The sequence below is a fragment of the Rhodnius prolixus genome, unplaced genomic scaffold (assembly GCF_049639745.1).
Source record: "Rhodnius prolixus isolate KJV_2025 unplaced genomic scaffold, Rpr scaffold_2, whole genome shotgun sequence".
NCBI lineage: Eukaryota > Metazoa > Arthropoda > Insecta > Hemiptera > Reduviidae > Rhodnius > Rhodnius prolixus.
Window position 1 is genome coordinate 23,594,326 of NW_027411592.1, and position 27,779 is coordinate 23,622,104.

The window sequence follows — 27,779 nt, forward strand, 5'->3', positions numbered from 1 at the left end:
ATTATTTTTACTATTGATCGTAAAGTGAGAGAAGAAAATGACTTTTCTTTCTTAACACTGGTTCACCTGATATTTCAGCCACCAAATCTTGGTCGCACGAGGTAAGGCACTAGAGATTCAGTCATTAAGAAGCTTTGGCGCTGTCAGTGAATGCCTTTTAATTTTAAAATGAATTCTAATTCAATCGGCGAAAGAAATAGGGTATGTTAACATTTTTTTAAATATACATTATTGCAATAGAAGCAAAACTGCAATGAAAATATTAAAATCTGGAGAGTTGGGGCAAAGTGAGCCTACAATCTTTGCATAAAAAATTATATGTGTGCGTAAACTTAGTTAAACAGCACAACTTAGTTGTGAATTAAAACAAGACTTTTTTAACGTAAGTGGAAGAGTTGCAATCGTGACAAATTTTCTTGAGTGTTTTCTTTTAACAGGAAATATCCGTTTTAAGGTCTCCTTAGCTTAAAATAAATCTAGAGTCGTGTCACTACTTTATTAGTTTATTGTACTTATTATTATTTTAAGCCGGATTTATTGTTCTTAAAGCCCCGGTATCTCTTATAAGGTGATGGGTGAGCGGAGTACAATGGGCATTTTGAATTGCCTGCGTTCCTTCCTCCTTCTTGGGGAACAGACCATTAACACAATCGTAATCGTCAATTATCACTTAAAAACCTGAAGTCAGATTTTCAACTATTTTTTATTGAAAATAACTTACGACTATTTCTCTACACTTCATATATATATATATATATATATGAATATAATACATATATATATATATATATGAATATAATACATATATATGATGTTACACTTCGGAGGGAGGGAGCTTCCCAATAAAATGCGAGGTGTTGCCAACTGGATAATTTAGTAAGAAGTAATAACTGTTACCTAATTCCTGCATTTTGAAGCCTTAAAATTTTCAATCAACAAAATGCGTAATACGGTTTTTAAAGCCATGCTGCTGAGACCAAGGATTAGTAGTAAGTTCGCTAATCTAACCTTTGGTAGAAATAACTTATCCTTTCCTAAAGCCTCGCCGAAATTAAAGTACAGAGCTCAAGGCATCATCTCAAAATAATTTAGAAATGAGATGCGTTGGCAAACAAGGCCCCTCCTAAAATTCCTCCTACGTGCCCTGAACCCTTTGCGGGTTCGGAGATAGCAAGAGGTGCTTAGGAAGAAAGAGGGTTATGCTCTGGACCTGAACAAAGTGAAGGTCTATTAGGACAACTACACTGAGCTCTGCGCTTGCTTTATTCTGTGATAACAGGTTCTTTATAGGTATTTCGACTCGCAGTGCAATTGAAGAAGGCGAAACCCCATCGCATGTTTTGTTACCTGCAGATTCTGTAGGCAGATGATTTTAAACGTATAAATTGTTGAAGGTATCAAACTGATTAATTGGGACATAAAATATATTAAAATTCATTCTCTTCAAACAGAGTAAAAGTACAAACCATAAAATAATAATAAATGTCAGGGGAAGTAACATTACAGTATTCAACTTATCAATTGAATTTATTTTATGTATGTAACAAAATTACAACTTTGTAGAGGCTATTATATAATAAATCTATTAACAATTTCAAATTCCAATTACGTAAATCAATATAATATTAAGGAATAAGAATGTGTATAAAAATTAGTTGAGCCTCTCGTCGTTTTTTTTTTTAAATATACATAAATAAATAAATCTAGGTGGATTTTCTTCTTCGGATCTCTTTAACTTTTATGATGACGGTTTACCAACGTAAAATAAATGTGACTTCTTTATTTACTTTATATTAATATTTCTGGAGGAGCTGCAGCGAGTTTGTGGTCAAAAATAACATGCTCTCACGTCATTTTATCTATTTAAAAAAAAGAAAAGAAAAAGGGAAGGCGAGCTACCTCCTACACCGCTTCCTAACTTTTTTCATCATCCGAATAATATGTAGTAGCTATTCGTTCAATATCCTCAAGATTTAATGTTGACATGGAACGGTAGAATTCCTAGAAAAGATAGAATTACAAATGCAATTTCATTTCTTATTCCTTGCAAAGTAGACAAATGTATTATAATTAAGGATCGAGCCAAAATCAATCTACTGGCAGAGAAAAAAAAAGATAGGTAAAATATTATTAGGAGGTCATTTTATTAGGGAGTGCCAGGAATTGATTTTTTCATTTTTCTACCTTGATTTCACTTTTGGTTTGTGAAAAATTAACAATATCAATTATACACACGAATAAGTGAGCACCGATGAATTTTTTTCATAAATTACGAGTTATGGTAAATCAGAAAAATTTTATTCTCTCTCAATTACGGTTCAAAAAGAACGCTAAAACAAACATTTATCTACTACTTAAATTGTTGTAATTGAAAACAAGAAATAAATGAAAGTAACAAACTCACTTTCATAAATTCGTCGGCTATCTTTTGAGTTTCGGGTTCATTAAAACGATTTCTGAGAAAATTAACTACAGCTATTCGGAGTACTGAATCCTCATCTGACCTTTTCACAACCAAATTAATCTTAGTACCATCCTTAATGAGAGGGTAATCGACAAGATATTTCTCATCTGAAAATAAAATTCATGAAGTTGCTTATAAAATTTCTTCTCAGTTGTTTATAAGATTAGCAAGTTAAAAAACTCAAAAAAACATTTTAATTAAAGGATTCAATGTAAACTTATAGCAAAAATGAAAAATATATTAAAAACTAAACAAGATTATGTTATCAAAATGCACCAAATGAAAGCGAAAATGAAAAATACGAAGCTTTTTCAGATGAAGTTATAATTAAATATTTTTGTCACAGGCACAAGTCTAAAACAAGTAGGTGGTTACACAAAAAGGAAATCAATGATAAACAACAACTAACCAGATAAAGGTTTTCCTGTTAAAAGCAACTTTTGCTGGTTTACAGGAACTTTCAATGTTTGTGAAACATACTGTTTGAGTTCTTTCACGCTAGTTTTATCTGTCACCTAAAATGTTTCAAATTTAACGTTATTTCAGTTAAAAATATTTAAGAAATTAACCTTAAAATTTTATAATTACCTCTAGCGTTGTCTCCTGCCCTTGGAAAACCTTGACTGTAATCTTCATATTCTGTAATACAAAAAAGGCCCCTGAAAATTCACTTTCAGATAAACGGAGAGTGTTGATTTTGCTAGTTTTATTATAATCACATTAATACCAAGATAATACACTCAAAATACATTTACTCGTCCATTTTTATTGACAAAACATGTGGAATAGAAGACAGTTAATGTTTATTGTATACACAAGGGTACCAATGCCTACCGCTGTAATACTGAAATTTTCCCTTAGAAATTGTTTTGTAGAGATGAAAATCAATTGCAACTTATTTCTTAAAATGTTTAAATTTTTAAAGGTGGCTAAGTACATTGTAGAAGATAAAAAACAATAACTTTTTTCTTTATCTCCTTTTATTTTTATAATTCTCGAACGAGAAGAATTAAGAACTTTCTTCAAATGATCTTCCAACTGATCTTTAAAATATCATGAATTTAAATTCTTAAATAATTACAAACCATTCCTTCATTACCAATAAAATATTAATTTACTTATTCTGAATATTCCAATTTAGCCCTAGAACTCACAAAAAAATCTCGCCTAAACTACAAAGTAAGTAATAAATTTTGAATTCACTAGAGGCTGTTAGTCTCAAAACACTTTCAAAACCAAGATCTCATATATGCAGTGAGGAGTAGAGAGATTTTTTAGTAGCTTTATGAGTAAAAGTCAACTTTCTTGACACAAACTTTCTGATTCAATATTGAAGAAGAATGAAAGAAAAAAAGCGGACAGAATGTCAAGAAACAAACTTGCTTGAACGGGTGAAATCTCTGAAAGTCCACAAAAAGGCGGCCACAAACCTAATAACTATTAGGGCTTCCAAAGGATTTTTATATTTAATTAATTGAAATTAAATTATTAAATTAAAATAAAATAAATTATTAAAATGGAAGAAAAGTTGGCTACTAAGCATTCACGAATGGTTCCGGGAATTATTCGGTGTAGGTGTCTGCACCCAAGGAGAGCCGAGCGAAAAGGTGATATTGGGGAGATTTGCTTCAGTGCATTTAGAGGAGTTATAAAGAATATTAATAGATTAATTTGAAAGGAATCCAGAATAATACTACATGGGTAAGAAACATCTTTTTATAGTTTAAGCAGATCTTGAAGCACTAGTTAAATCCAACTGAGGTTCCAAGCTAGTAAAAGAATTCAAAAAATGCCTTGATCTGGCTCAGAGAAATTTAGTTAGACATTTCTGGATCCTTGGACTTCTGGGATTGAGAGCACTGAGAGACTTGGTTGAGAGTAGCAAAGGAAGTCCCGTACATTGTTCTGTGAACCCGAACCTGCATTGGAAATTTCGAAACAACAAGTCAACGGAATTTTTAAGGAGTGGTGGCTGACTTAACTGGAAGTCTGGGTGGAGAAGAGAGGCTGTCAGTAGGTTGGAAACATTTGAAGACTGGGCATGCTATTGTAGCTGGTCACCTACATGCCGAGGCATTTGAAGGCCAACACCATCTGTACATGTGAAAATGGAGTACGACGAAAGACATTATTTGGCTGTGCCCTTACTTCTGCTAATTGCAGAATATTTGGCACTGTCCAGATACTGAGGATCTAACTCAGCGATATCCTTAAATATATCATAGTCAAAGAATTTAGACAACTTTTTCTCCTTCTCGGGGTTGAAATGAGTCTTTCAAATCTCAGGTCCTTCGAGTTTCGCCGCCCCAGTTGATAATAATGTCACAGGGAAGTGGAAATAGTTGCTATGTTTATGTTTACAGCTGTATATTTTATTTGTGAAAGGAATTTATTTATTATTTTGTCATTCTGAGTTGGAACTTGCTGGAAGAGAGATAAGGTCAAACTGTTTTGGAAAACTTGTGTTGCCTCTTGCTGATCTGCGAGTTTTCTCGTCTGCAGCCCTGCCGTAATTGATGTTAAATACATTAAAAAATTTATTAAAGAATTTATCCTGAGAAGCTATTCTGATTAATGGTAAGGTTGGCTATCGTTACTTTAGCTTAGTTCAAATAGTTTATTCGTCCATTCCCTCTGTGTGAGTGTGTGTGCATGCGTGTATGATCATTGATACAAGTAAGTGAGAATTGGGAAGAGTCAGCGGCTGGCCTACATTAATAATAATAAAAAACATTATAAATAATAATATTTATTGTGACTATAATTTATTAGGATTTAAGAATATTGCTCAGCAAATAATTAAAATAGAATAATTAGTTCTAGATCAGCGAGAGGTTGCAATACTGCAAGTGACTTGTCTGGAAATTTAATCAATTCTCTCTCAACCGCTGGGGGAAACATCTATGGATTTTGAAGAACTCATAAGGCTTATAGCTTGAAGTTAATCTATTATTGCGAGCAAAGGCATATTAATCTCTGGAGATTCAATGCCACAGTTAAATACGTTGACAAAATGATTGACTCATGTATCAAAATATCCAAACGATTTAATTTCCTTGATCGTGATATTATCATGCAAAATGATGAACAGAAAGCAGTGGTATTTTTTTATTGTGTATTTATTATTTTATTGTATTATAGTCACTGGCTTTTTCGATAGAAGCCATCAACAATTTGAAAAAAATAACTTTTAGAATACTGCTTTTGAAATCTTGCAGTGTAATCCAAAAGGTGGATTAAGTACATAGAAAATACGACTTGTAATCAACGAATTCTTGAAGTTTCGAAGATGTTTTGTTTTCTATAGTTGAATACTCAATAATGAAATGGGCATCTAATTTATTTATGTATTTATTATTGAAGAATTGCGCACTACAATGGCCAAAAATATTAAATATTATTTATTTCTAATTAATTCTTAAACCTAAAACGATTCCTGGTTCTATAAAGTTAAAAAATACATTATTATATTTTTCAGAGGAAACTTAAGAAGCTTCTTAAGCGGAAACTTCTTTTCTACTGTTGTATTACACATTGATAAAGACTTTCGAAACGCAATAAACAAAATGATAAAAACTGTAAAAACATTTTGATAAAATAATATTTAAGAACAGATGGAAAACAAAGGATAGTTACACACACAAAATTTAATACAAAAAGGAATTTGTAATTACCACATATATAGTTCAAGGAAGAACGATTTTTGCTGAAATCACATATCTATATTCATCAATTATAAATTAATTAAATGAATAATGCTAAAATTTAACAAGTAAATTAATTAGGATAGTCAATATTTCATATCTGATAATCATATATATATGTTTATGTATCACAAAGAAAACAAATATTATTTGCCATAAATTTAATTAAAAATTCTAAAATGTATTAATTTATAATCATGCCTAAACTTCTTAGATTACTAAACGCTTTAAATTTGATTAAATAATGCTCAACAATAAGTAGGATAATTTTTTTTTAGGGTTTAAAAAATTTCTATTAAAAATGAAATTGATGATTAAAAATAAGAATCAGTTACTTATGTTGTAATTAATACTTTCATATAAGAGGAACAACCAGGAAGGCGTTAGAGCTTGTGATTAATTGAGTACACTTTGATGTGTTTGAATTTCAGGGCGCAAATTTATAAAGGAAGAATTCATTAGTAAATTTCTTAAACATTAAAAGAAACGAATGTCGATAAAAAAAAGAAAAAAAAAAGAAGCGAATCTTTAATTCTATTGTATTCGAAAGTTTTAAAAATAATCAGCCCAATAAATAAAAAAACGATTTTAGTACTTTTTAATCGGTAAGGATAAATATACTCGTATGTATGTTTTAAAAAAAACTTTTTTTTCTTATATTGAAAATAATTTTCATTTTCTTTCCACATTTAAATATAATGATATTAAAACATAATCCTATAACAAAATAAATTAACATAAAATAGATATAGACAAATATCACGTTAACAAAAATGTACCAATTCTAATGGAACTTAACCATCATATGATATAAATATTTCGAAATTAATAGCCAAACTTATTAGAAAACATAAATAAATATGTATACTATAATTTCAGCTCCACTTGTAGGTAAAAGTATGTGTGTTTGAAGAAGCGACGTAATAACAAAACAGAGCTCAATAAATAAAATTTTGTTTCATTAAATTAATATGGAAATGTTATCCTCAGTCTTTCAGAACAAGATAAATCTACATATGGATTTTTAAAATTTTAATTATTGAAGAAAATAACTACCAAAGTGAAAGGTCATGTGGGTACTCATTTTTTTTTTCGACAACTTAGAGTAATCTTCAGAATTGTTAGTCCTGAGTCAGGATAAAAGTGTATTTGTAAAATAAGAAAAAGATACCTGGAAATATTAACCTAAGAGATACCAATCAGTACAATGTCAACGAATTTATTAATAAATTAATTATGTTAATTAAAATTCTTTCTACACTTGATTTACGCGAGAGAATAGTTAAGAAATCAAAAAGGATTTAAATTAGAAAAATATCTAACAGTTAAAGTCCTTCACGTTAAGAACTTATTACAGACAAAGATCTTAACTTAATACATAAAGCAATTTTGAATAGTTTTTTAAATGAGTAATGATTGGTTCATGAGTACTGAATCATTGAAAAGAATGAAATGGTCTATAAAATATAGACATTTTTTGAATGAATAACAAAACCGATTATTTACTCTGTCTGTTCTTCGGATTCTGCCACGGAAATGTTAAGGTAGATTGTGTAACTTTATATAATTAGAAAAATATTTATCACAGCTACAGTTTAGTTGAAAGAAAAATAAGATTAAGAAAACTTAACATTAATTGCTTAAACTATCCAAATAGTTGAAAAATTAAATTAATGCTGGGTGTAAGGCAGAAGTAAACTCTTTAAAATAATTAATAAAAAGGAATAATCGAGTGAAGAAATTCACAATTTGAACAAAAAATGAAGAACTAACTTGAAAACACTTAATACTAATCAACATTAGTTTAATTGATAATTACACCAAAACCATTTTGGTTTTAGTGGAAATAAATTCTTACTGTTATGGCGATAATTATATTATGCACATATGAGTATGAGGTTATAAAGAAATCTGTTTGGAATCTCACAAAAAACATAATAGAGGACAGAAATAATTACATTATATCTGTAATGAACCATAATCTGCAATGTAACGTTCAAAACATTTACTCCCCTATCGCTTATTTCTTCTAATTGTAAATCTTCTCCAAAATCCAGCTTGTCTTCGGTCTTCATCTTTATCTTCCCTAGTTGGCGACCCTCGGCCTGAATCAACATCCTCATCCTTGTTTGCCTTACCACCCGTGCGAAGAAAATCCAAAAAACCTTCTTTCTTTCTTCCGGTAAATGTTAGAGAATTTAGGTCTCCTTCTTTAGCAATCTGCGAAAATATGAAATATTTTAATTAAATTAAAATCAGGATTAGTTCGAAGTGAAATTAAATAGCAGTCTATTTGAGGTAACACAGGAATAGAAATAATCATTGTACAAAGATCTGTCCATAACACTTTCGTATTATAGTTTAGTGGATAGAGGATTTTGAATGTAGTCGGTCCAAAAAAGTGAGTTAGTAATAATCAGACCCAAATTGCAATAATGTACAAATAATAATAATGATAATTCCGCTGGCCCTAAATGAAGTAAACAATAATAATAATAATAATAAATCATTAATAAATATGAAGTTATCTACTATGTGTACCTTAGTTTGTAAAAGAAAGAGAGAGAATATTGCTAAAAATATTTTGCATTTCTCAGTTATGAAAAATTTTCATGTACAGAGAGAAAAAGAATTCTGGACGGTAATTTTACTTTTAGAATAGAGAAATAGAAAGTAAACTAGCAACAGAAGAATTAAGTATAACAGTCTTCATAGAATTTTTTAATGTTAGGAAATGAAGCATATTCCACAAGCATATTAAAGAAAAATAACTATTTCGCATTGAATTCCACACATTATTAGCAAATTTATATTTTTATAAAAATTATATTTTGCAATATTCTTTTTTCTTTAATAATTCAACAAAATCTAATATCGAAAATGATAGTTACAATTAACACTTAGTTGTGTTGAGGAAACAATTAATTAAATTCTGTTTGATTTTAAGTACAACAGATAGCGCTGAATCACATTTTTTAACCTGACCAGCGCATTAACCTACGTGGAGGTAGTTGCCTACAATACGGAGCACGCGAGTATTTGGGTCGTAAATAGAAGCAAATAATACAGTATACTAGTTTAGTTTAAATAGTATACTATGTGTTTTTGTGTTAATTAGTAATTAATCTTAACCCATTTGACAGTTTATCAACATTAGTTAGCTCGAAATTAGTTCAAAATGGAACAGGGAGATCCCAACCGACATACTTTGTATGTAGAGCTTCAGAAATATGGCCAGGTAGGCGATCATGAACGCACTCTAAAATTAGCGAATAAAATTCTTCACAGCTATCCTCACGATGCAAAAGCTTTTCACGTAAGAATTTATTCTCTTATTCATTTGTCAAGATTTGAAGATGTATTATTGGCTTTCAAAAAACATCCTGATTTAGGCCAAGGATTGGAATTTGAAAAAGCATATGCCATGTATCGATTAAATAAAGTAAAGGAAGCATTAGACGTACTTGAAGCCGTCCAAGATCCTCCTTTAAAAATAACGGAACTAAAAGCACAGGTTTATTATCGGCTAGAAAGATTTCAAGATTGTTTTGATTCATATCGTGAGGTTTTAAAGTTAACTGATGATGATTTCGATGATGAAAGACAAACTAATTTGGCTGCTATTGTTGTTAACCTATGTGCGAATGGCAAAGATCAAGAAATGCCACAATTTACATCTGAAACTTATGAATTAGCATATAATGAAGCCTGCCACTTGATCGCAAAGGGAAGATTCATTGATGCAGAAAAAAAACTTAAATATGCCGAAAAGTTATGTAGAGATGCTTTTGATGATGATGCACCCGTTGAAGACATAGATGAAGAACTTAATGTAATAAAATTACAACAGGCTTATGTACATCATGCACAGGGAAGAGAAAAAGAAGCTATGCAAATTTACAGCTCAACACTGAAAAAAAAACCAAGTGATATTGCGTTATTGGCAGTGGCTAATAATAATATTGTAGCGATTAATCGCGACCAAAATCTTTTTGATTCTAAAAAGAAAATGAAAGCTACACTAAATGAAGCAACACAATTGAAACTTACAGCTTCTCAAAAAAGAACGGTATCAATTAACAACTGCTTACTGAATATTTACACAAATCAGGGAGACCAAGCACTAGCCATCTGCGATGATTTAATGGCTAAACACCCTGAAGCAAAAGAAACTGCCGTCTTAATGAAGGCTGCCGTGTTGATGCGAGAGGGAAAGGCAGAAGAAGCAAGAAAACTTTTGGAGAAAGTAGGGAAAGAGACCCCTTCTATAGGACTGAAAATGTGCTTGGCTAAAGTACAGCTCCTACTGTTAGAAGGCATGCTGTGGGAAGCACGAAAAGAACTTGCAACATTAGATGATGATTCCCTCTTCAAACCAGGTATAGTAAGTTCCCTAGTGACACTTTATCTTGAAGTTGGTGAGCCTGAGCAAGCCGCTAAATTGTTTGAGAAAGCTGTATCTTGGAATCAAAAGAATAAAACAGTAGGTGACCTAAGTGCATTGTGGCGGCAGGCAGCCGATTTTCATTTACGCAGTGGTAAACCGCAAGTAGCTGCTAGTAGTTTAGAAGAACTGTTGAAAATGAACAGTAGGGATGTGATAACATTAGCTAGATTGATAATTGCTTATGCACAATTTGACACAGAAAAGGCAAATCGATTGAGTAAAGAATTACCTCATTTAATTGATCTAACACCTAACATAGATGCAGGTGCTTTAGAATCATCCAGCTGGATGATGGGTCTAAAAGCTATTAAAAAAGCAGCTAAAGTTGACCCTGTACAACAAACTCCTGGTACTCCAAATGTGGCATTGAAGAAAAAGAAATCTCGTAGACGTAAACGTCTGCCAAAGAACTATGATCCTAATGTTGATCCAGATCCTGAACGCTGGTTACCGAAGAGGGAACGGTCTACTTTTAAGAAAAAAAAAGATAGGAGAAACAAAGAAGTTGGTAAAGGTACTCAAGGAGGTTCTGCTCACGCTGCTGATCAATATGATATAACAAAAATGGCTGGTAGTTCCCAGAAAAAGGAAGTAACAACTAGTCCAATGCCTGAGGTAAGGCAAAGTCAGCAACAGAGAAAGGCCCAACAGAAGAAAAAGAAAAAAGGCAAACGATAATTAAAAAATAATTGTGCGTAATGAAAATTATATTATTTGTTTGTGCATTTAAAAGATTATTATTTATTTACAATTCTATCATTACGCAATAAAGTTATTTTAAGATAAAAAGAAGTTTATTCAGCACCTTAAAGTATTTTCAAAAGACAACTTGTTAACTTGTAAAATTTAATTGTTTTAAAAACAAACAAATTAAGCCGTAATACTTAAGACCAATAAAGCTAAATAAATCTCTGTGATTGAGATTAATAAAGGTAAATAAAACGCTGTGGGTTATGTTATTGTCTTGAAAATTAAAACGGAGTTTTTCGAAAACCTATTATATAGAGAACTTTACACGTTACTTTTGTTGCTTACTGCTTATTGATGCTCCAATTGTAACCAAATATATAATTCAAAAATAAAGAAAGTAAAATAATGCATGATTCATGTGAACAAAATATTTTATTAGCGAAAAACCTTCTGTGCTGTTATAGAAATTCTTGGGTTTTGCATCAATAAAATCTTACTAAAAGGAATTGTGACCTTCATTGTCTTGTAGATTTCCAAAAAAAACAGTCTAGTATCTGACAAAACAGAATTTCATTTCTAGTTTTTCTGTTTTTGCAATCAAACAAACGCGAAGATATTTTTGAAGCGATTTATATGTATATCAGTTACTCTTACTACTAGTAGGAGAAAGTATTCTGATCTTAATTTTATTGTAATTTGAAAACCCGCCGAAAGTTCATATTGGTCCAATTTTATTGGATAATTAGTTTATGATGCCATCAGAGTTTGCGATAATATTTTGCACTTCACAGAAGAGATTTTTGAAATTTTTACAAAATGGTTTCAAGGATTTTCTTCAATCTTAGTATATACTAAACAATAATTTCAAGTTATATAATTAAACAATTGTTTTTTTTGATAGAGACAAAACCTGTTTAGGTTACAATATCGCATTAATAACCAAGATATTTATGAACCAAGGTTTTCATTCAATAAATTCAACTCTTGCAATTGTTTTTATAGATAAATAAATGTATTGAAAAGCCTAAGAATCCCGCAAGAAAATCCGCATCAATGTTGAGTTAGATGTATCGTTTTAGTAGAATTCTAAACGAATACAAGCAAAAGCGTATAACGAGGTTTTTTTTGTATCAGTAAAAGAAGTACGCTCTCTAGCTGAGCATTGTGTTCGGATATTAGATATTTAGGAACCAGCTCAAAATAAATTATTTTCTCATGGTTTCACCATGTACAGAGCAAATCAAAATAAATCTTTGTTCGCACTAATTTAATTATTATTGTTAATTAATTTATTTAAAAGGTGATATATTTTGATCATAAAACATACAAACTGTCCTCCGGCTTTATTATAGTACTAAGGACTCCTATGAAGATACCAATAGTAAAGATTGAATGATACAAACCTCTGGATCGGCCACAAATGCCTGCTGTAGATCCCTCATCATCTTTTTTCTAATAGTTTTTTTCATGGATAAATGACGCTCCAAATATTTCAGATCTGTTTCCTGCCTAGGCCGAGACCTGCCAGATTTCCTTCTGCGTACTTCCTCACTAACCTGTGGACATTCATCTTCGCAAGAGGTACATACTGCACTATCGTGAGGTTGTTGAACATTGCCGGCCGACGCTGGGCTGAAAATGTCTCGAATATGTGGGATTGAGCGTTCAGTCATCGCCTCTTCCGCTGTGGACATATTTTTGTTTTGAATTCTTTTATGTAAACGCATATAAGAATAAATGTGAATTAAATTTACAAATAAGCAAATAACCCTTTTCGAAATTTCCTCGAAAATTGGACTTTGTGCGATATTAAATTTAAATTCAAACTAATAATATAAATATAACAAAGACGCAAATTCACTTAAATGAAACTTTAGAGCGAAGCTTATCCCCTCCTCTTCTCTTTGTTTATCGACAATTTTCCTAGTGCTTTTGAAAGTGGAATTTTAGTTGGCAATAATTAATCAATTCGATTCTATATGCTGACGACTTTCTTATTATTTCTAATAGTCCAATTGATTTGTAGAGGAGTACCAAAATTCTTGAAAAATACTGACAACAATCGTTATCTGTGCCTTTTGTATATATATACATTTATATATACAAATATATATATATATATATATATATATGTAATTATTAATAACTATAATAAAACTGTCCGGTAGGACGGTTGTTTAAGAATTGATAGTTAAAAAAAAGCGTAACGTTGAAAAACACCTAACTTTGACTTTTTTTCTCTTCTTCTGTAAAAGATAAAGTTACCAAATTTTCTTTATAATATAGGGCAAATCCTCCTTTTGTAACCGTATTTTTTTTGCAACAATCCAGATCTGAAAGATTTCGAGAAAAAAAGTTTACCGAAAATTTGAAATAACGGCATTTCCAGAAATTGTTCTTGGTCTTGCTTCTTTTTGTTGTTATTTAAAATTAAAAAAATAAATAAATAAATAAAGTACTATTACTTTTAAAGCACCGTTCCAGTCCTGCCTGTTTGACTGGACTTAGGATTCATTTGGTGAGAGGATTCTGGGCAATGTTTGGAGGTATGGATTTTTTGCCCGAAGAGCCAAATCCTTAGCTAAACTAGTCCTTCATACTAAGAAATATGTGCAGTATTGTTCATTGTTTCTTATAGGGACCATCCCATCCATAAGGTCCTTGTGATGTTTGTTTTTATTCAGTCTGCTATAGCCAATGAAATGACTCTTGATTATCCTAATAGCCAACCTACATTGTTGGAATAGTGCCGCTGTAAGATATTATCGCCGCACTGACGTTTTGTGGGGGCGCAAAACAGTAGTGAAAAATGCGAAGACCCTTTCCGGCAAAGCAATCCATCCCTCTTTGCCGCGTAACCCGAACGCCCTAAAGGAAAGGTCACCTTCGACTTTTTTAAATGCCATTCGAAGAATCTTTATATCATAATTAAACTATCTTTATTTCCTTGAATTACCTGAATCAAATTAATCACTTAATACAACCATTTACTAAAAAAGTGGAAGTATATTATAAGAAACATGAAAGAGCATATTAACATTATCTTTTCTTGATAGCAAATATCGACTAAAACAAATTGGTATCTTTGGTATCAAGACTATAATTTGCCCAGAGTTTAAATTTTCAATAATGCATTTTGCTCTCTTGTTATTTATATTTTATTTAATGAAGGTCTTCTTATTTTGCTGTTATTCTTACTGCACACTCTGACAACACTTCTGCTGTGCCCATATAAGTGGAGAAGCAGCCTGAACAAGATACGCCCCTACTAAAGAGAAGCAAGATTGTACCGAGAAGTTTAATGCAATTCAGTGCTCCATCAGCAACTGGTTTTTTTTTTTAATTTTTTTTAAACATTATTTCTCCCACTATACATATATGTACCTACACGCCTAAAATACTCTTAAATGTTTTAAGCATTGTTTGCAGTATCTTAAATTAATTCTAATTAGCTTCAAGCAGTGATTTTTATACAAAAATCGTTTTATATTTGTAAATGTACACGTATAAACGTAATTTAAAAAAATATATTTTTGTTTTTTGTTTTGGTGTGCATAAATCAAATTTCATATGGCATTTCTTTGGAAATATTATTTTTTAGAAAATAATACAAATTTTTCAGAAATCTTCATGTTGATGGTTGTTGTTCGAAAATTACAAATACTTAGGGATTTATGTATTTGTTAGCTAATGTGATTAAAATTATATGAGTTTAAAGTACAACAATGCAGTCTCGGCGAGTTTAAATATCAGCTGTCAATAGAACTTGTAATGACATTAAGAAGAGACAATTTAATAAAAAAAATCCGACATAAGAGAAATGGGAGTTCCTCCCTACTTCTCAATAAACAAAAAGTATCTGGCATAAGACCCACTTTTTAGAGATGTCTCTTTGAACCGTAACATCCAATGAGCGAACCTAAGAGAGATCCGGGATAGATCCTACACCATCATTCATGGTCTCATTGACGACTCTGGACGGGCGCTGAATCAACATTCTGAACTGTCGACAGCCAAAACTTAGTTTTTTCCTTTAAGTCTTGGTTTTTATTAAATTATTTTTAAGGTCGATTTGTTGCTATTACTCCATAAAAATGTTAAACACAATTCACAATGTAATGCAAATATGAAATTTTGATTCTCTATTACAGCCATAAAATTTTCTGAAATATCTATGAATATTTCGTGTGCCTATTTTCTTTCAGTGATCTCTGAATCATTTAACAACGCATAATTTAAAATAAAATGACTAAAAATATCATTAGATTGAACAAAACAGCAATCAAAAAGTGAATTTCAACTGAAAACCTTATTTAACTGTAGCATTTGTACTTAGGAAGAACAAAAAAACGAAAAAATATTCAGCTTGTACCAACATCCCTTATTGCCAATGGCGAAGAAATGAAATAAATGCATACGTAAGATAAGCACTTCCTTTATTTCATATGAAATTTTTGCCTTGTTATATAATTCAATTTTGTAAGAATCGTTGGCCTCTTTGTTGCTATTGTTATCGAAAAAATCTGAACACCAACGCCACTTTCTCTTACTTCAGTTTTGGTATCAAGCTTCAATAGTTCTACTACTTGAGCAAAAAAAGTACACCAAATTATAACATCATCAAAGAAACCAATTTGTCAGTTAAAACAGTAATGCATATTTTATGTTTTCCATATTAGTTTATTTCTTTTTTGTTTATACATATATTGGCATTAGTACATTTCCATTAATAATTTTGTACCGATCCTGAAGAGGCAATAAATCTGCCGAAACGTTGCTGAATTATCTCCACTTCTCAATAACCAACGAATATTTAATGAAGGAATTACAGTCGAAAACTGACCTATGGTAACTATGTTTAATTATAGTATAGGCTATGAATTTATCCAAATATAAGATGGGTAGTAAGTAGGTACGCTCGCTGGGTTGTCATTAAGAGATCCCCATTACAGTAAAAAAAAAAAACCCTTAACCACAGAATCTTAGTCTAAAAAACTATTTAATGAACCAACACAGGAATTAAAGTTGTCTTCGAATAATCACAGCTGATTATAGTAGATTTCATCGAGCAGATGAGAAAAAAGGCAGACCAGAATTGATCCATTGTCTGTGAGGTCCAAGTACGAGTCACAGAAGATATCCTAATTTACTATACTAACAAAATTGAACGGCGAACCAAATCCGGTTTATTTTAATTCTGTAACTAAATATGCGTAATTTACGTTTACATATACATATGTATGAACATGAACTAAATGTTATTTGCTTTTGAAAAAGAAAAAATAAAAAGGGATGAATTTAATGCCATGGCCATTCGTGCCATCTTTTGTAATTATTATTAGTTATATAAATACTATCGTCAACGTAATCTTTAAGTTCAACAGTTGACTGCAATTTCTTATGAAGCTATTGATTCCTCTATTTTCACAGGATAATTAAAGAAATGTTGGGAAAGTTACATTTTAGTGAAACCCCTTTGTTGTCAAATGTTCTTAATTAAGAGAACTACTTCTAACAAAAGAAATGTTCATAAATTACTGCATCAAAGTTAAGAGTAAAAAAGAATAATTAGACACGGGAAAATACATAAGCTAGTAATGCACTGAGAAGGTTTAGGGTACCAGTTACCTAGATGACTTAATTTGTAGTTTTCTTAATTTTAAGAAACCTATCGCTATAAGGATTGGTAGTATTATTAATTAGTAATAATATGTATTTTATTTCATATATTCATTTATATATTTTATTTTTTGGAAGTTTATAAATGTATTAGGCCAACTCCTTTGCTGATGAAGCCACGGTTGCCGAGCGGTTAGAGGTAAGGCCCACAAACCTAAACCTATGTATTGGGGCATTAGGTTCGATTCCCGACTTAGGTATTGGTTTTATTTAATAGTGAATAAAAGCAATTAGCAGTAAAGTACGTTTGCTTGTCCAGAACACCTGATTTGGTAGCTGGACGTAACAATGAAAGAATTCTATTAAACGTAGCTATTAAAAAAGGCGTATGATAAGTACACAAAAAAAAGAGAAAGTGGTGAACGTTACAAAAGATGGGTGAAGAAGAAGGTCTGATTCGAAAGGTCCCAAAAAAATGTACGAAGATTGTAGATAACGGTTAAGCAAGACAACAGTTTTGCTGCGTTTGAAGCATCTTTGATGTACGGCTTATGCAGCGATTTTGTATTCCACTATATTTTAAATGTATCTGGAAAGAATGGATGGTTCAGCAAATGTGAAAGAATGGATATAGCTGTAGAAAACCAGCATTTGTCTACATTGAGTGCCAGATCTAGCCATCTAATTAATAATTAGAATTGTATTACAATTGTATTAACAAGAATTATATTTAATTCTTGAAAAACTCTAGAAAAAAACAACATTCTGACGTTCAAAACAATAAGACAAATTTAATTCTTGTTTTATTTATAAAACGTTAGATTTAGATTTTACGATAGTCTTTATAGTGATCACATATTTTAAAAGTTTCGTGCTACACAAGATCATGTGTTGGTCCATAATCTTTACAAGCACCAACGACAACACAATCAACGGGTATTACACAAGCAACAACTACAGTCGTCATTAGCAGGGAAAGGCCTTCATTGTACGCCCGACAGCGCGTGAAGTGCTTTCAAAATCTTTCTGTTTTGCGCCCTAGACTCTCCGCCATTTTAATATTCTGAATTTCTAATTAAACATTCATTGATGTGGAAAATTAACAAAGTTCTTATATAATGTATGGTAGAATACCTAATTTTTATTAAAAATTACTTAATTTTCGAGTCCAGTTTTTGATATCTAGGATATTTACTTATTCTTCTACTTGTAAGATATAAACCATGGTCCACTGAAGCCAATTGGGATTGTACCATGTCAACTTAAAAGCTAAAGAGGATACTCTCCATTTTCTGGCTGTTTGCACAATTCATGCCGAGTATAGAATGAAGTATTTTGGGAAGGTTCAACTGTCCAAAGAAGACCTAATAGAATACTTAAACGGGAAGGATTGGGATAAACTTTGTGGGTATGTGAGGGCTGCATCCACAAACAGAGATTTTCTGGTTGCCCAGTACAATGGATAAAAATATGTAAATATATAGTGTAAATATGATATTATTATTAATAATGATTTATTATTATTCTCCCTAGGTCTCATTTTATGTTTGAATTGTTATAAGTTAATTGAAGTTATTTTTTATTTTTATTTTGCATATATTTATATTCTGTAAGTTAAAGACTAACTAGGCAGACGGACGTATGTCCATTGTCGAAAAGTGTATTTTTTATTTTATTTTAGTATGGATTGTATAATGTTCTGTTCAAATAAACACTTATTATTACTTTTAAGATAAGGTTTCGCGTTCGGTTAGTTTGAATTCTATTTTGAGTTTTCCCACATTCATCTGCATGTGTCTGTCTGTAAAGGGAGTGGTTATCACAACTAAAAATTTCAGATATTTCAAAATTGCTATTCGTTCTACAATATACTAGGTTCTACAATGGACCGAAAACCTGCTTTTCGATCAGATCATCCAACTAGACGTGCCACCATTAAAATAAAAAAATAAAAAAAACAAATTGAGCGATTAACAATTTTATATTTTTCACATTTTGATTAGTAAAAGTTCACAAAAGTTCATTTAAACAGAGTTTCTTAGGATGGGAATAAAGTTTGAATCCATAAGCTATTTCTTTGTAAAGCATGGTTTTAACAATTTCAGACAATTATTTATCAAGAGTGTTGGCAAAATTGCAAGTTGGTAAAATATCAATTCGGCCGTTCCGAACATCTTTTTCGAGTTACCTGCAATTCTATATTCAGTTCAAATAATTCAAAACAATAAATGTGTTCCTATCCATTCCCTGGAAACTGCCAAGATCTGTCAGGGTAGCTGCATTCGCTTTACAGCTTGTCCAAGACTTCCTACAAGTCCAGTTTGTATTTTAAAATATTCAACTCGGATTTTCTGATACATGACTTAAAACCATTTCCATTCATTTAATGCGTTCTCGTTGCTACTTAGTACAAGAACTGAGCTCTGTGACTAACTTAAACAAGCAATCCATCCTTTACTGGGATTTGCAGCGCTTAATGGATAATGCGCCAAAAGCAGGCATTGGATAATGAAGTAGGAGTTAGAGGAAGTAACATAACTGTGACGTGTAGGAGGAGAATGACTGAAGCAAAAAAAGATCAGAGTCACGCTAAAGCAAATAGTAGCAACATCACTACATTGTTCGCCGCTCAGTTTATGTGCTGCAATTTCTATTGCGATTGTATTCTTGTTGAACTTGAGAGACCCACAAGGTGTAATTGAAAAAGTTTCATTCAAGTTCTTATGCGAGGAAATCCATCGGCACTTCTATTTAAGTAAATAATTTGAAATAAAACTCTCTTCAAAATAGAATATATTCTATCAAAAAAGGTTTAATTAAGAAAATATAATTTTTCATTTTTAATAGAAAGTTTTACTTATATTACTGTTGTAATAAATTTAAACTATCAATCAAACTGTTACATTATTTTTTAATGTTCCTTGTATCAACTCACTTTTACTGTATCAATGTTCAAAACAAATAAATTATTGACTAAATCATTAAATTATTTTTCAATTTCCAATTGAATTTTCCTCCTTTGTAACTGCATACGATTTTATTGCTTAAGAAAACTTCTATTTAGCTTCATTTATTTGTATGAGCCTGTAGCGGCGGTGTACGTTCCCTCAAGGCTTCAAAATATTTTCCGAAATAGAAACACATTACTTTCATTAACACCACTATCTTATTACATATTTCAACTTAAAAATTAAGTGCTATAAGAATTACTGAAACAGATCAAGAATAATTTTAAAGGCAAACACTTTGCAAGACCTACTGCACTTGCGCAATTCTCCACTACAGTTGTGATTACTACTTCGGAAAAACCTTTTGGCTACCTCCAGCAATAGTCGGAAAGAGTGGGTGCACAATGAGCCATTATGAACAAAATCATGCTACGTTTTTAACTAAAAAAAACTTCATTAAATACTTTGTTAAATCTATCAGTCAAATCCGAATAAGTGTAACAGTGTTTTCTTGCAGCATTAAGATATAATTTTTATTTATGTGAGAAATTAAAATTTAAGAGTCACAGACACTTGGAAATTTAAAAAATGATAATTAGTTATTATTAAATTATTGTTCTATTTTGACTTATATTAAAAAAAAAAAAGAGAGAAGAAAATTAACCCGCACTTTTAACTAACTTTGCGACTTGATCACTAAAAAAATAACTAAAAGAATCTCTTTTTAATTGAAGAGTGGCAGAAAATTTACCCATCGTTTTCAAAATTAGATTCGCAGGTAATTTTGTTAGGGAACAGAAAAATGTTATTTAGTTTGAACTGCTAAATTAAAACTAGACAGGAGTTCCCAACACAGTGAGGCATCTACCCAACTTTAATACTTTAAGATCATATAAATAAATATTTCGAAATTATCCAAAATAACGGATATGTTTCACTTCATAATAAGGTAATTGTGAAATAAAAGATAAATATGTAAAATAAGATAATTCATTAAATAGGAGAAGTGAACGTAACCGAGATCATGCACATGTAAATTTCTTTAACTCGGTAGAATGTTATCTAGGCCAACCGACACCAATACCTGCATCTGTATAAGCTGTATGGAGTTCGCAATGACTAATGTTCTATTTAAATTTACACAATACTCGTAAAAAAATGAGTTTTTTTCTATTCTACACTAATATTTTAAACTTAGGCGAGAAAAATAAATTTTACTGCATAAAAGAAATACAAATTTTCTCAAAACTGATAATTTAGATGGAAACTAGATTTTAATCATTCCACATGATTCAATACTTTATTCCTTTATAAGAGAAAGTAAAAATGTTAAGTATAAAGGGGTACTATTAAGAAATAAATAAAATATAATATTAGTGGTGTTTTTAGTTTAATGATACAAATATATAGTTTTCGTGACCGCAAATTGTTAAACTTAGGATGGAAGATTTGCGAGGAATCGGTCAAATAAAACAACTCGTCTCTTTAATTATAAAGAATATATTGTAATTTACTGTTTATTTTTGTATTATTGATTTTTACTGATTTTTCTATGTTACTGACTCTGTAAATTGTTTTGTATTTGTAATATCCAGGCCCTGAAGAGGACAATATATTTGTCGAAACGTTGGCAAAGAGACGAGTTGTATTATTTGACCGATTCCTCGCAAATCTTCCATCCTAAGTTTTAATGATACATATTTGTACACATAACTATGTATCATATTTCTTATTAAATAAATTGCAAAATCCTAAAACGATTTAAGAAATTGTTTTTATTTTATTGTCTCTTACTAGGTAAGAAAAGTTTTGGGATTATGTAAAATTTCTGTTCTTTTTCTTAGGAGGAGAAGGAATGGATCTTTAAAAAAAAAAAAGGAAAAAGTAAGATGTACGTGTTTGTGTCATTTCATTATAAAACGGGGAGGTTAAATGTCGCCATAATTCAGAGTAAATACCACTTTACTGACAGTATTTTTTCACTTTTCAGAAATTTTTTACGAAAATGGTTCCTATTTCTAATCTTGAATATACACTACATGCAAGTTAAAATGTTTCTACAAGACAGAATCCGAAAATTTATAGAGAAAACTGTGTGTTTTGCTCATACCAGATTTGTTTTCAAAGCAATAGTTTCTATCTCATCTACCTCTACATATGGGGGGCAGGAAAATAGAACCACATCAGTTGGATTAAAGCTCTGTAAGTCACTAAGGAATAAAGCTGCATAATCACACAATCCAAATAAGCTTTTCAGAACTTTGGATTAAAGTAATCCTATTGCTTACATTTAAATCTATGTTTTTCTGATAATGATTTTTCTGATATTAAGTTGAAGGTTAAAACTGAACGAGGTCTTGTTCGTGCGTTAAGACATCAGAGCAAACCTGGGAACACATAATTCTTCAGTGTGCGCAATTTGAGTTTTACGGAGCATCGCTCCGAATTTTAGAGTTTGTGTTTAACAAGGAATTATTTGATCAGTAAAGTACTTAAGCGATTTGGTGCAAAAATGAAAATTTTAAAGATAATAGACTTACAATTATTAAAATTAAATTTAATTACTAACAAAATTTGTAATTAGGACTTGTAATATTCTGTGAATTCTATTAATAAAGTACGGGAGGAGAAACCGATACCATCATGGACAGAATTTAAAACTAATCTGCAAAGAAAGCAAGAGATAATATTTTCTACAACGAGGAAGGTGCATTATCAGATAAACCAAAACTGCTCTCGTATCCACTTTATAAAATCTTCACAGAGAATAACGAGTGGAACCTGCTATCATAAAACTTATGAGACCGTATAATGGCTCGCAATTGTTTGGGAAATTCAAGTCGTAATTTTATTTTACTTCAAATGCAAAAACCTTTTTCAGTTAAATTCTCATCAATCCAGAGATTAGAAAGCTACACTTCTTTCACTAGACAAGTACACACACTCAGAGCAATATAGTGTGTGACAGAACCATAATTGAAATCAAGTTCTCTACATCAAAATGATAGATCAACCTCTTAAAATGTATGAAAATCCCAAACAGGTCAGAATTGTCAAAACTAGGCATATTCCTAGCCCAGGAATGATTTGAAACAGTTCATGCTTACTGGCGATTTAGTATTTTTAGAGAAACCAGTTTAGTTTTTGAGAATGTTTACACCCACCTACTTTCGGTTGTTAGTAATAATGAGGAACCTTACTCTTGCTGACTCCCATCCCAATTTTGTTTTAGACATAACCTAATCGATCTGCTACGCGTATTATCTATTTATCTACTGTTATTAGTAGCAGTCAAGTTTGATTCAAGCTGCCTACCCTTAGATTAGATTAGATTTTCTCTTAATAGTCAGTCACAGCACGGATATGAGCTGTGTTGACTCTAATGAAAGAACCCTATCCGGAGACAGGCCTTGCATTAAAATATGCCAATAGTTCAGACGTTGACGCCTATAGATTATTTGTTTTAAAAAGCCGTACATTTACTTTGAAATGAATAATTTAGAAGTCTACAAATTTAAATTTACCATCTAGTCATTTGAAAAAATAAAATAAATTTATATGTGTATGAATAACTTAAACTAACTAAAGGTAAGATACATACTTTTTTGTGTAAATAGAAAAGAAACTAGAAATTGGGCTTTCGCACTGGAAGAAACTGAAGAGAAAGATGGCCTAGGAGCAGCAACATGTGATTAGAGATAGTTGCGGTCTGCCTCTGATTGTATGGAACAACAAGAAGTCGGTCAAGACATTCTCCTATGGGACAATTATTTACAAAATTAGATAAATTTAGATGAAGTTAAAAATTGTTAAATTGTACTGAATTAAAAAAGAAACTTCTGCATTGAAAATTCTGCATCCACTTGACTACTTTTGTTATTTTATCACCAAAACTTATTTTTGATCGTAAATAAGTTGATTCTAATTAGAATTTAATAAAGAATTATAATCAATTCTACGCAAGATGAGTGTATTCAAGTACAAGAGTTTGTAGATATTGCACAAAAAAGCGTATTGTTTCACAACAGCCAGCTTTGACAATTTTTCCTTTTTTTTATATATATACATCTTTGATATTCACAAATTTTCCTTAAAGGAAAAGGCTTTTTCGTCAATAAGAATAATCGCAACTACCCAGATAATATATACTTTAAAAACGTCATTTTCATAAATTCTATATGTAGTTTTTAACTTTTGTATAAAAAGCCTAGCGCCTACCGCGTGAATCGATTTTCATTTTATGTAGATGTGTCTTTTGGGGTTTCGTTGAAGTACGTATTTGTGAAAGGAGTTAGCTCTACAAAAGAGAAACCCTCTCTAATATTTTTTTGATAAATGATCTTAAGAAACTTTTAGTTTAGTTGGAGCTTAAGGACTGGTTAAGCAAAAGTTTCAAAAATCAAAAAATTCAAATCTACATGTACCTGTATAATATTTAAATATACATATATTTTTAAGAAAACATGCGAAACAGACCAATGAGTTTTATTTAAATGTGTTTCTAATTATCTTTCTCGCCATTCATAACTTTGAAATACTTTAAAATTTGTCTATGAACCATGTTTTTAGACAATGAATCAAGATGCCGAAAATTAGCAGGGAGCGGATAATATAATGTTAATAGTTAATAATAATTGTTACTTTCTAGATACGTGAGTGTTCTAAATATTCTAATTTAAAATTTACAAACTTAGGAGAGCTCACCATTTTTAGTGCATTTTTGAAAAAATATTCAACCAACTATTTTACTATACTAATTTCGAGGCCCTGTTGATAATGAGGTCCCAGTCCCACGGCCCTCTTAAATTTGTTTCGTTAAAGTAAGTAAAGTAAAAAGTAAAGTAATCGCCTATTTTTTCAGTCGGGGACGTCCGACTACCAAATTAGGTATCGTGGACGGAGGAGACTAGCAAACATACTTTACTGTAAATTTATTTTATTAACCATTAAATAAAATCCAAGGCCTAAGACCGAGAATCGAACCCAGTACCACAATACATATTAGCTTCGCAGGTTTTGTTAAAGTAATTCATTCATTTTTATAAAATTTTCACCGATATGTGTCATCTAAATTAATCGAAAAATGTATAAAATTGTAATCACATTTCATCAATGACGAACTATATATGCTGAAAATTTCTTTTTTTTTAACGCTTCCCTACCTAATCTAGTAAGGAAAAGTAGTAAATAGTAACAAATATTTTACGATCTTTTTAATAGAATGATAAATTAATAATGAAATCAACGTAAGGGCCTTTTGAAAATTCGACTCGATTGCACAATGCCGCAATAAATCTGACAGATCAATAACTGTAATCACAAGCGAGCTCATTGCACAACAAATTTTCATTTTTAGCGGAACTCTGAGGCCTTTATGCGATCCTAGGGGCGGTTTTTTGTTTTTTTTAGTTTTTCTAAAGAAGAAAGATTGGTTATAATTTTGGCAACAAATTACATTAAAATTTAAAGAAAGTAAATAGTGTTAATATTTTATAAAAGGTATCAAAAAATCTTAGAGTGCTCTTTAAATGTAAACCACCTTAAAAGTCAAGTGAAATCGCAATCTAGATACACGAATTTTACACATGGCTATAGAAATGGATCTCTCCTTTCTCTCCAGCTTCGTCACTTCTACTTCCATAGATTGTAAATACAAAAAAAATGAAAAATTAGAAATGGATTTTATTAGTAATAGTGAACGTGAAAACCTAAACGAATGTATGTCCAAAAGAAGCGTTATTTACTTAAATTCAGATGTTGTAATTACTTCTTTAACATACTTCCCATAATTTAAAATGCCATTTAGGATTTAAAGAGGCATAGGAAATTATTTTATGATTTTTTTTTTTAATTATTAAAAGACGCTCGAGAAACTTGTCACTTGAAATGGTTTATCGAATGGAACAATATTTCTTATTTTTAGTATTTACCAAAAATTCGTATTTTAACTTTCTACTAATACATCACTAATCGTATAATTAGTTTTATGTTCTTTCACTAGCATACCTAACCTAAGGCCCTTTATATTATTTTTATATATATACTATATATATAAGGATTCATATGTATCAACCGCTGATTTATTCGTGAGATCTTTTGCCTTATTGGTCGTGGAGTATGTGTTGGAATCAATTGAAATTTCATTGAAAATTCGTTTTGAGATTCTTAAAAATAAATGTTCAAAAAGTGAATGATCTTTGTACAAGTCCGTTAAAAGATGATTTTGAAAATCGCAGAACTTAATACTCCGTATTTATACAGTACCCGCTACCAAGATTAAAAACGTTTTGCCCAAAGCCAGATCCCAGAAATGCGACTTTAACGAACGTTATGTATTTTCAATTATATATATAAAAAAAAAAAATTCAAAGTTGGAAGTTTAGTCAACGTAACGCTTTTTCAGGCAGTTTTTGACTATCAACCCTTATACAACTGTCCTACCGGAGTTTTGATTAAACTTTGTGTGGTATTTATATTTATAGAAACGTTTTGCCAAAAAATGTGATTATACGTTTAGAATGAAAGAAATTTATAAACTGAAGAAATTTCATTATTGCAGTTTGCGTGATACTCCAGATTTAATATTTTATATTGGATATTCTAAAGTTTTTATTCTTTTCAACTGGTGACTAATTGAATTTATTGTGCGGTCTATGTGCCAGTCATTGTTCAAAAAAATAACCAGCACATTTTTAAAATTACGTTGACATTTTCACAGTACCTTGGATTTTGCCAGCACTGCGGCCTTAACCACATTTTCATCAATTGTTTAATTTTTTCTTACATACATAGCTTAATATATATATTTTTTGAACTGCTTATGATAAGAAATTTATTTCGATTCAAAGATAACATAAATCGCTTAAAAGCCAAGTATGTAGGGCTGCAGAAATAAAAAGAACTAAATAATCACCATAATAAATGTATATATATACATATCTTTGCTGTACAAGACGTGCACTAATTCTTTCCTCCAATAAATTGTTATTTTAACATTTAATGATTTAAGAGAAAAATTATTTTAACCAGAAATTGGAGCATTTATTAAAAGAATGATTTATCAAATTAAACAATTTCAAAGGAATGCTTGTGCAGAATTAAATAACAAACCCTGATGTGCAAAATATCAGTAACAGGAGTACACGGCTGATCACCGGTGGTTTAGTCACACGGTACTATCATAACCGGTCTGAGAGTACTTGTATGACCTTGAAAACTTATTTATAGTCCTAATCTTACCAATTGTGGCCACATCAAGGAAGAGTAAGATAAACGTTCTTACTAATTTCAAGTCAATATTAATAAATTCAATGTCAAAACCTTATTTCTAAATAACAATGCCTTCTAATACGTAAACTATCAAAGATAATGAATTAACTTACTCGTCGGTTAAGAAAATTCCTTAAAATAATCATCCATCACAGTACTAATTCCATTTTTATTGAAAACAACTCTTTAGCACTAGCAACCTGACAAATGTTTCTATTGTGTGCACAAACCACCTGTTCTGTGGCGGTCATCCCCTCTTAGAACTAGCGAAGGGAATTGTGGGTAAATCGCGGGAAACTTTTGTGTTTAAACAAAAAAATTATTTCTTTCATTTATTTTGTTTTTTTTTTTTTAACTGAAAACGTTATGAAACCTATAAAATGTTTTTTATGAAATAAGAACAAAAATTACGTAAAAGATTATTCTTTCGACTTTACTTACTAAACTATTCCTTAGTAGGAAAATCCTAAATTTATAAGGCAGAAGTACATTTTCGTTTATTACTTCAACAATCACCATTACTGGAACAAGATAGTTACAATATTTACAGTCGGGAGAGTTTAATATAAAATACTTACCTATCTATCCTACCATTAAACTCACTCACCAATTCGCTTCCCACAACTCTAGGTTTTAGT

General features: G+C 30.8%; 3 protein-coding genes and 1 long non-coding RNA gene across 5 annotated transcripts; 2 read left to right on the plus strand and 2 right to left on the minus strand.

Annotated features, from left to right (window-relative positions):
• Positions 1 to 1,644: 1,644 nt before the first annotated feature.
• Positions 1,645 to 3,250, minus strand: LOC141450497 (ubiquitin-like protein 4A). Its single transcript, XM_074120999.1, has 4 exons — positions 3,053 to 3,250; positions 2,874 to 2,979; positions 2,405 to 2,571; positions 1,645 to 2,001 (listed from the first exon to the last, which is right to left on the minus strand). The coding sequence occupies exons 1-4, from the start codon at positions 3,098 to 3,100 to the stop codon at positions 1,915 to 1,917; spliced, it is 408 nt and encodes a 135-aa protein (XP_073977100.1). The 5' UTR covers positions 3,101 to 3,250; the 3' UTR covers positions 1,645 to 1,914.
• A 2,175-nt stretch (positions 3,251 to 5,425) lies between these two features.
• LOC141450499 (uncharacterized) lies at positions 5,426 to 6,155 on the plus strand. Its single transcript, XR_012456123.1, has 2 exons — positions 5,426 to 5,564; positions 5,943 to 6,155. It is a non-coding gene; the product is annotated as an uncharacterized lncRNA (long non-coding RNA).
• Positions 6,156 to 7,702: 1,547 nt separating this feature from the next.
• LOC141450495 (uncharacterized) lies at positions 7,703 to 27,387 on the minus strand. 2 transcript variants are annotated; one of them, XM_074120996.1, is made up of 3 exons: positions 27,255 to 27,387; positions 12,709 to 12,989; positions 7,703 to 8,388 (listed from the first exon to the last, which is right to left on the minus strand). In XM_074120996.1, the coding sequence occupies exons 2-3, from the start codon at positions 12,976 to 12,978 to the stop codon at positions 8,182 to 8,184; spliced, it is 477 nt and encodes a 158-aa protein (XP_073977097.1). In that variant the 5' UTR covers positions 12,979 to 12,989; positions 27,255 to 27,387; the 3' UTR covers positions 7,703 to 8,181. The 2 variants fall into 2 exon arrangements, with proteins under 2 accessions (XP_073977097.1, XP_073977098.1); XM_074120997.1 differs by lacking the exon at positions 27,255 to 27,387 and adding an exon at positions 23,474 to 23,615.
• Positions 9,161 to 11,407, plus strand: Srp72 (signal recognition particle 72). The gene has a single exon (XM_074120992.1). It carries the CDS (start codon positions 9,347 to 9,349, stop codon positions 11,291 to 11,293), a length of 1,947 nt encoding a protein of 648 aa, XP_073977093.1. The 5' UTR covers positions 9,161 to 9,346; the 3' UTR covers positions 11,294 to 11,407.
• Positions 27,388 to 27,779: the final 392 nt, after the last annotated feature.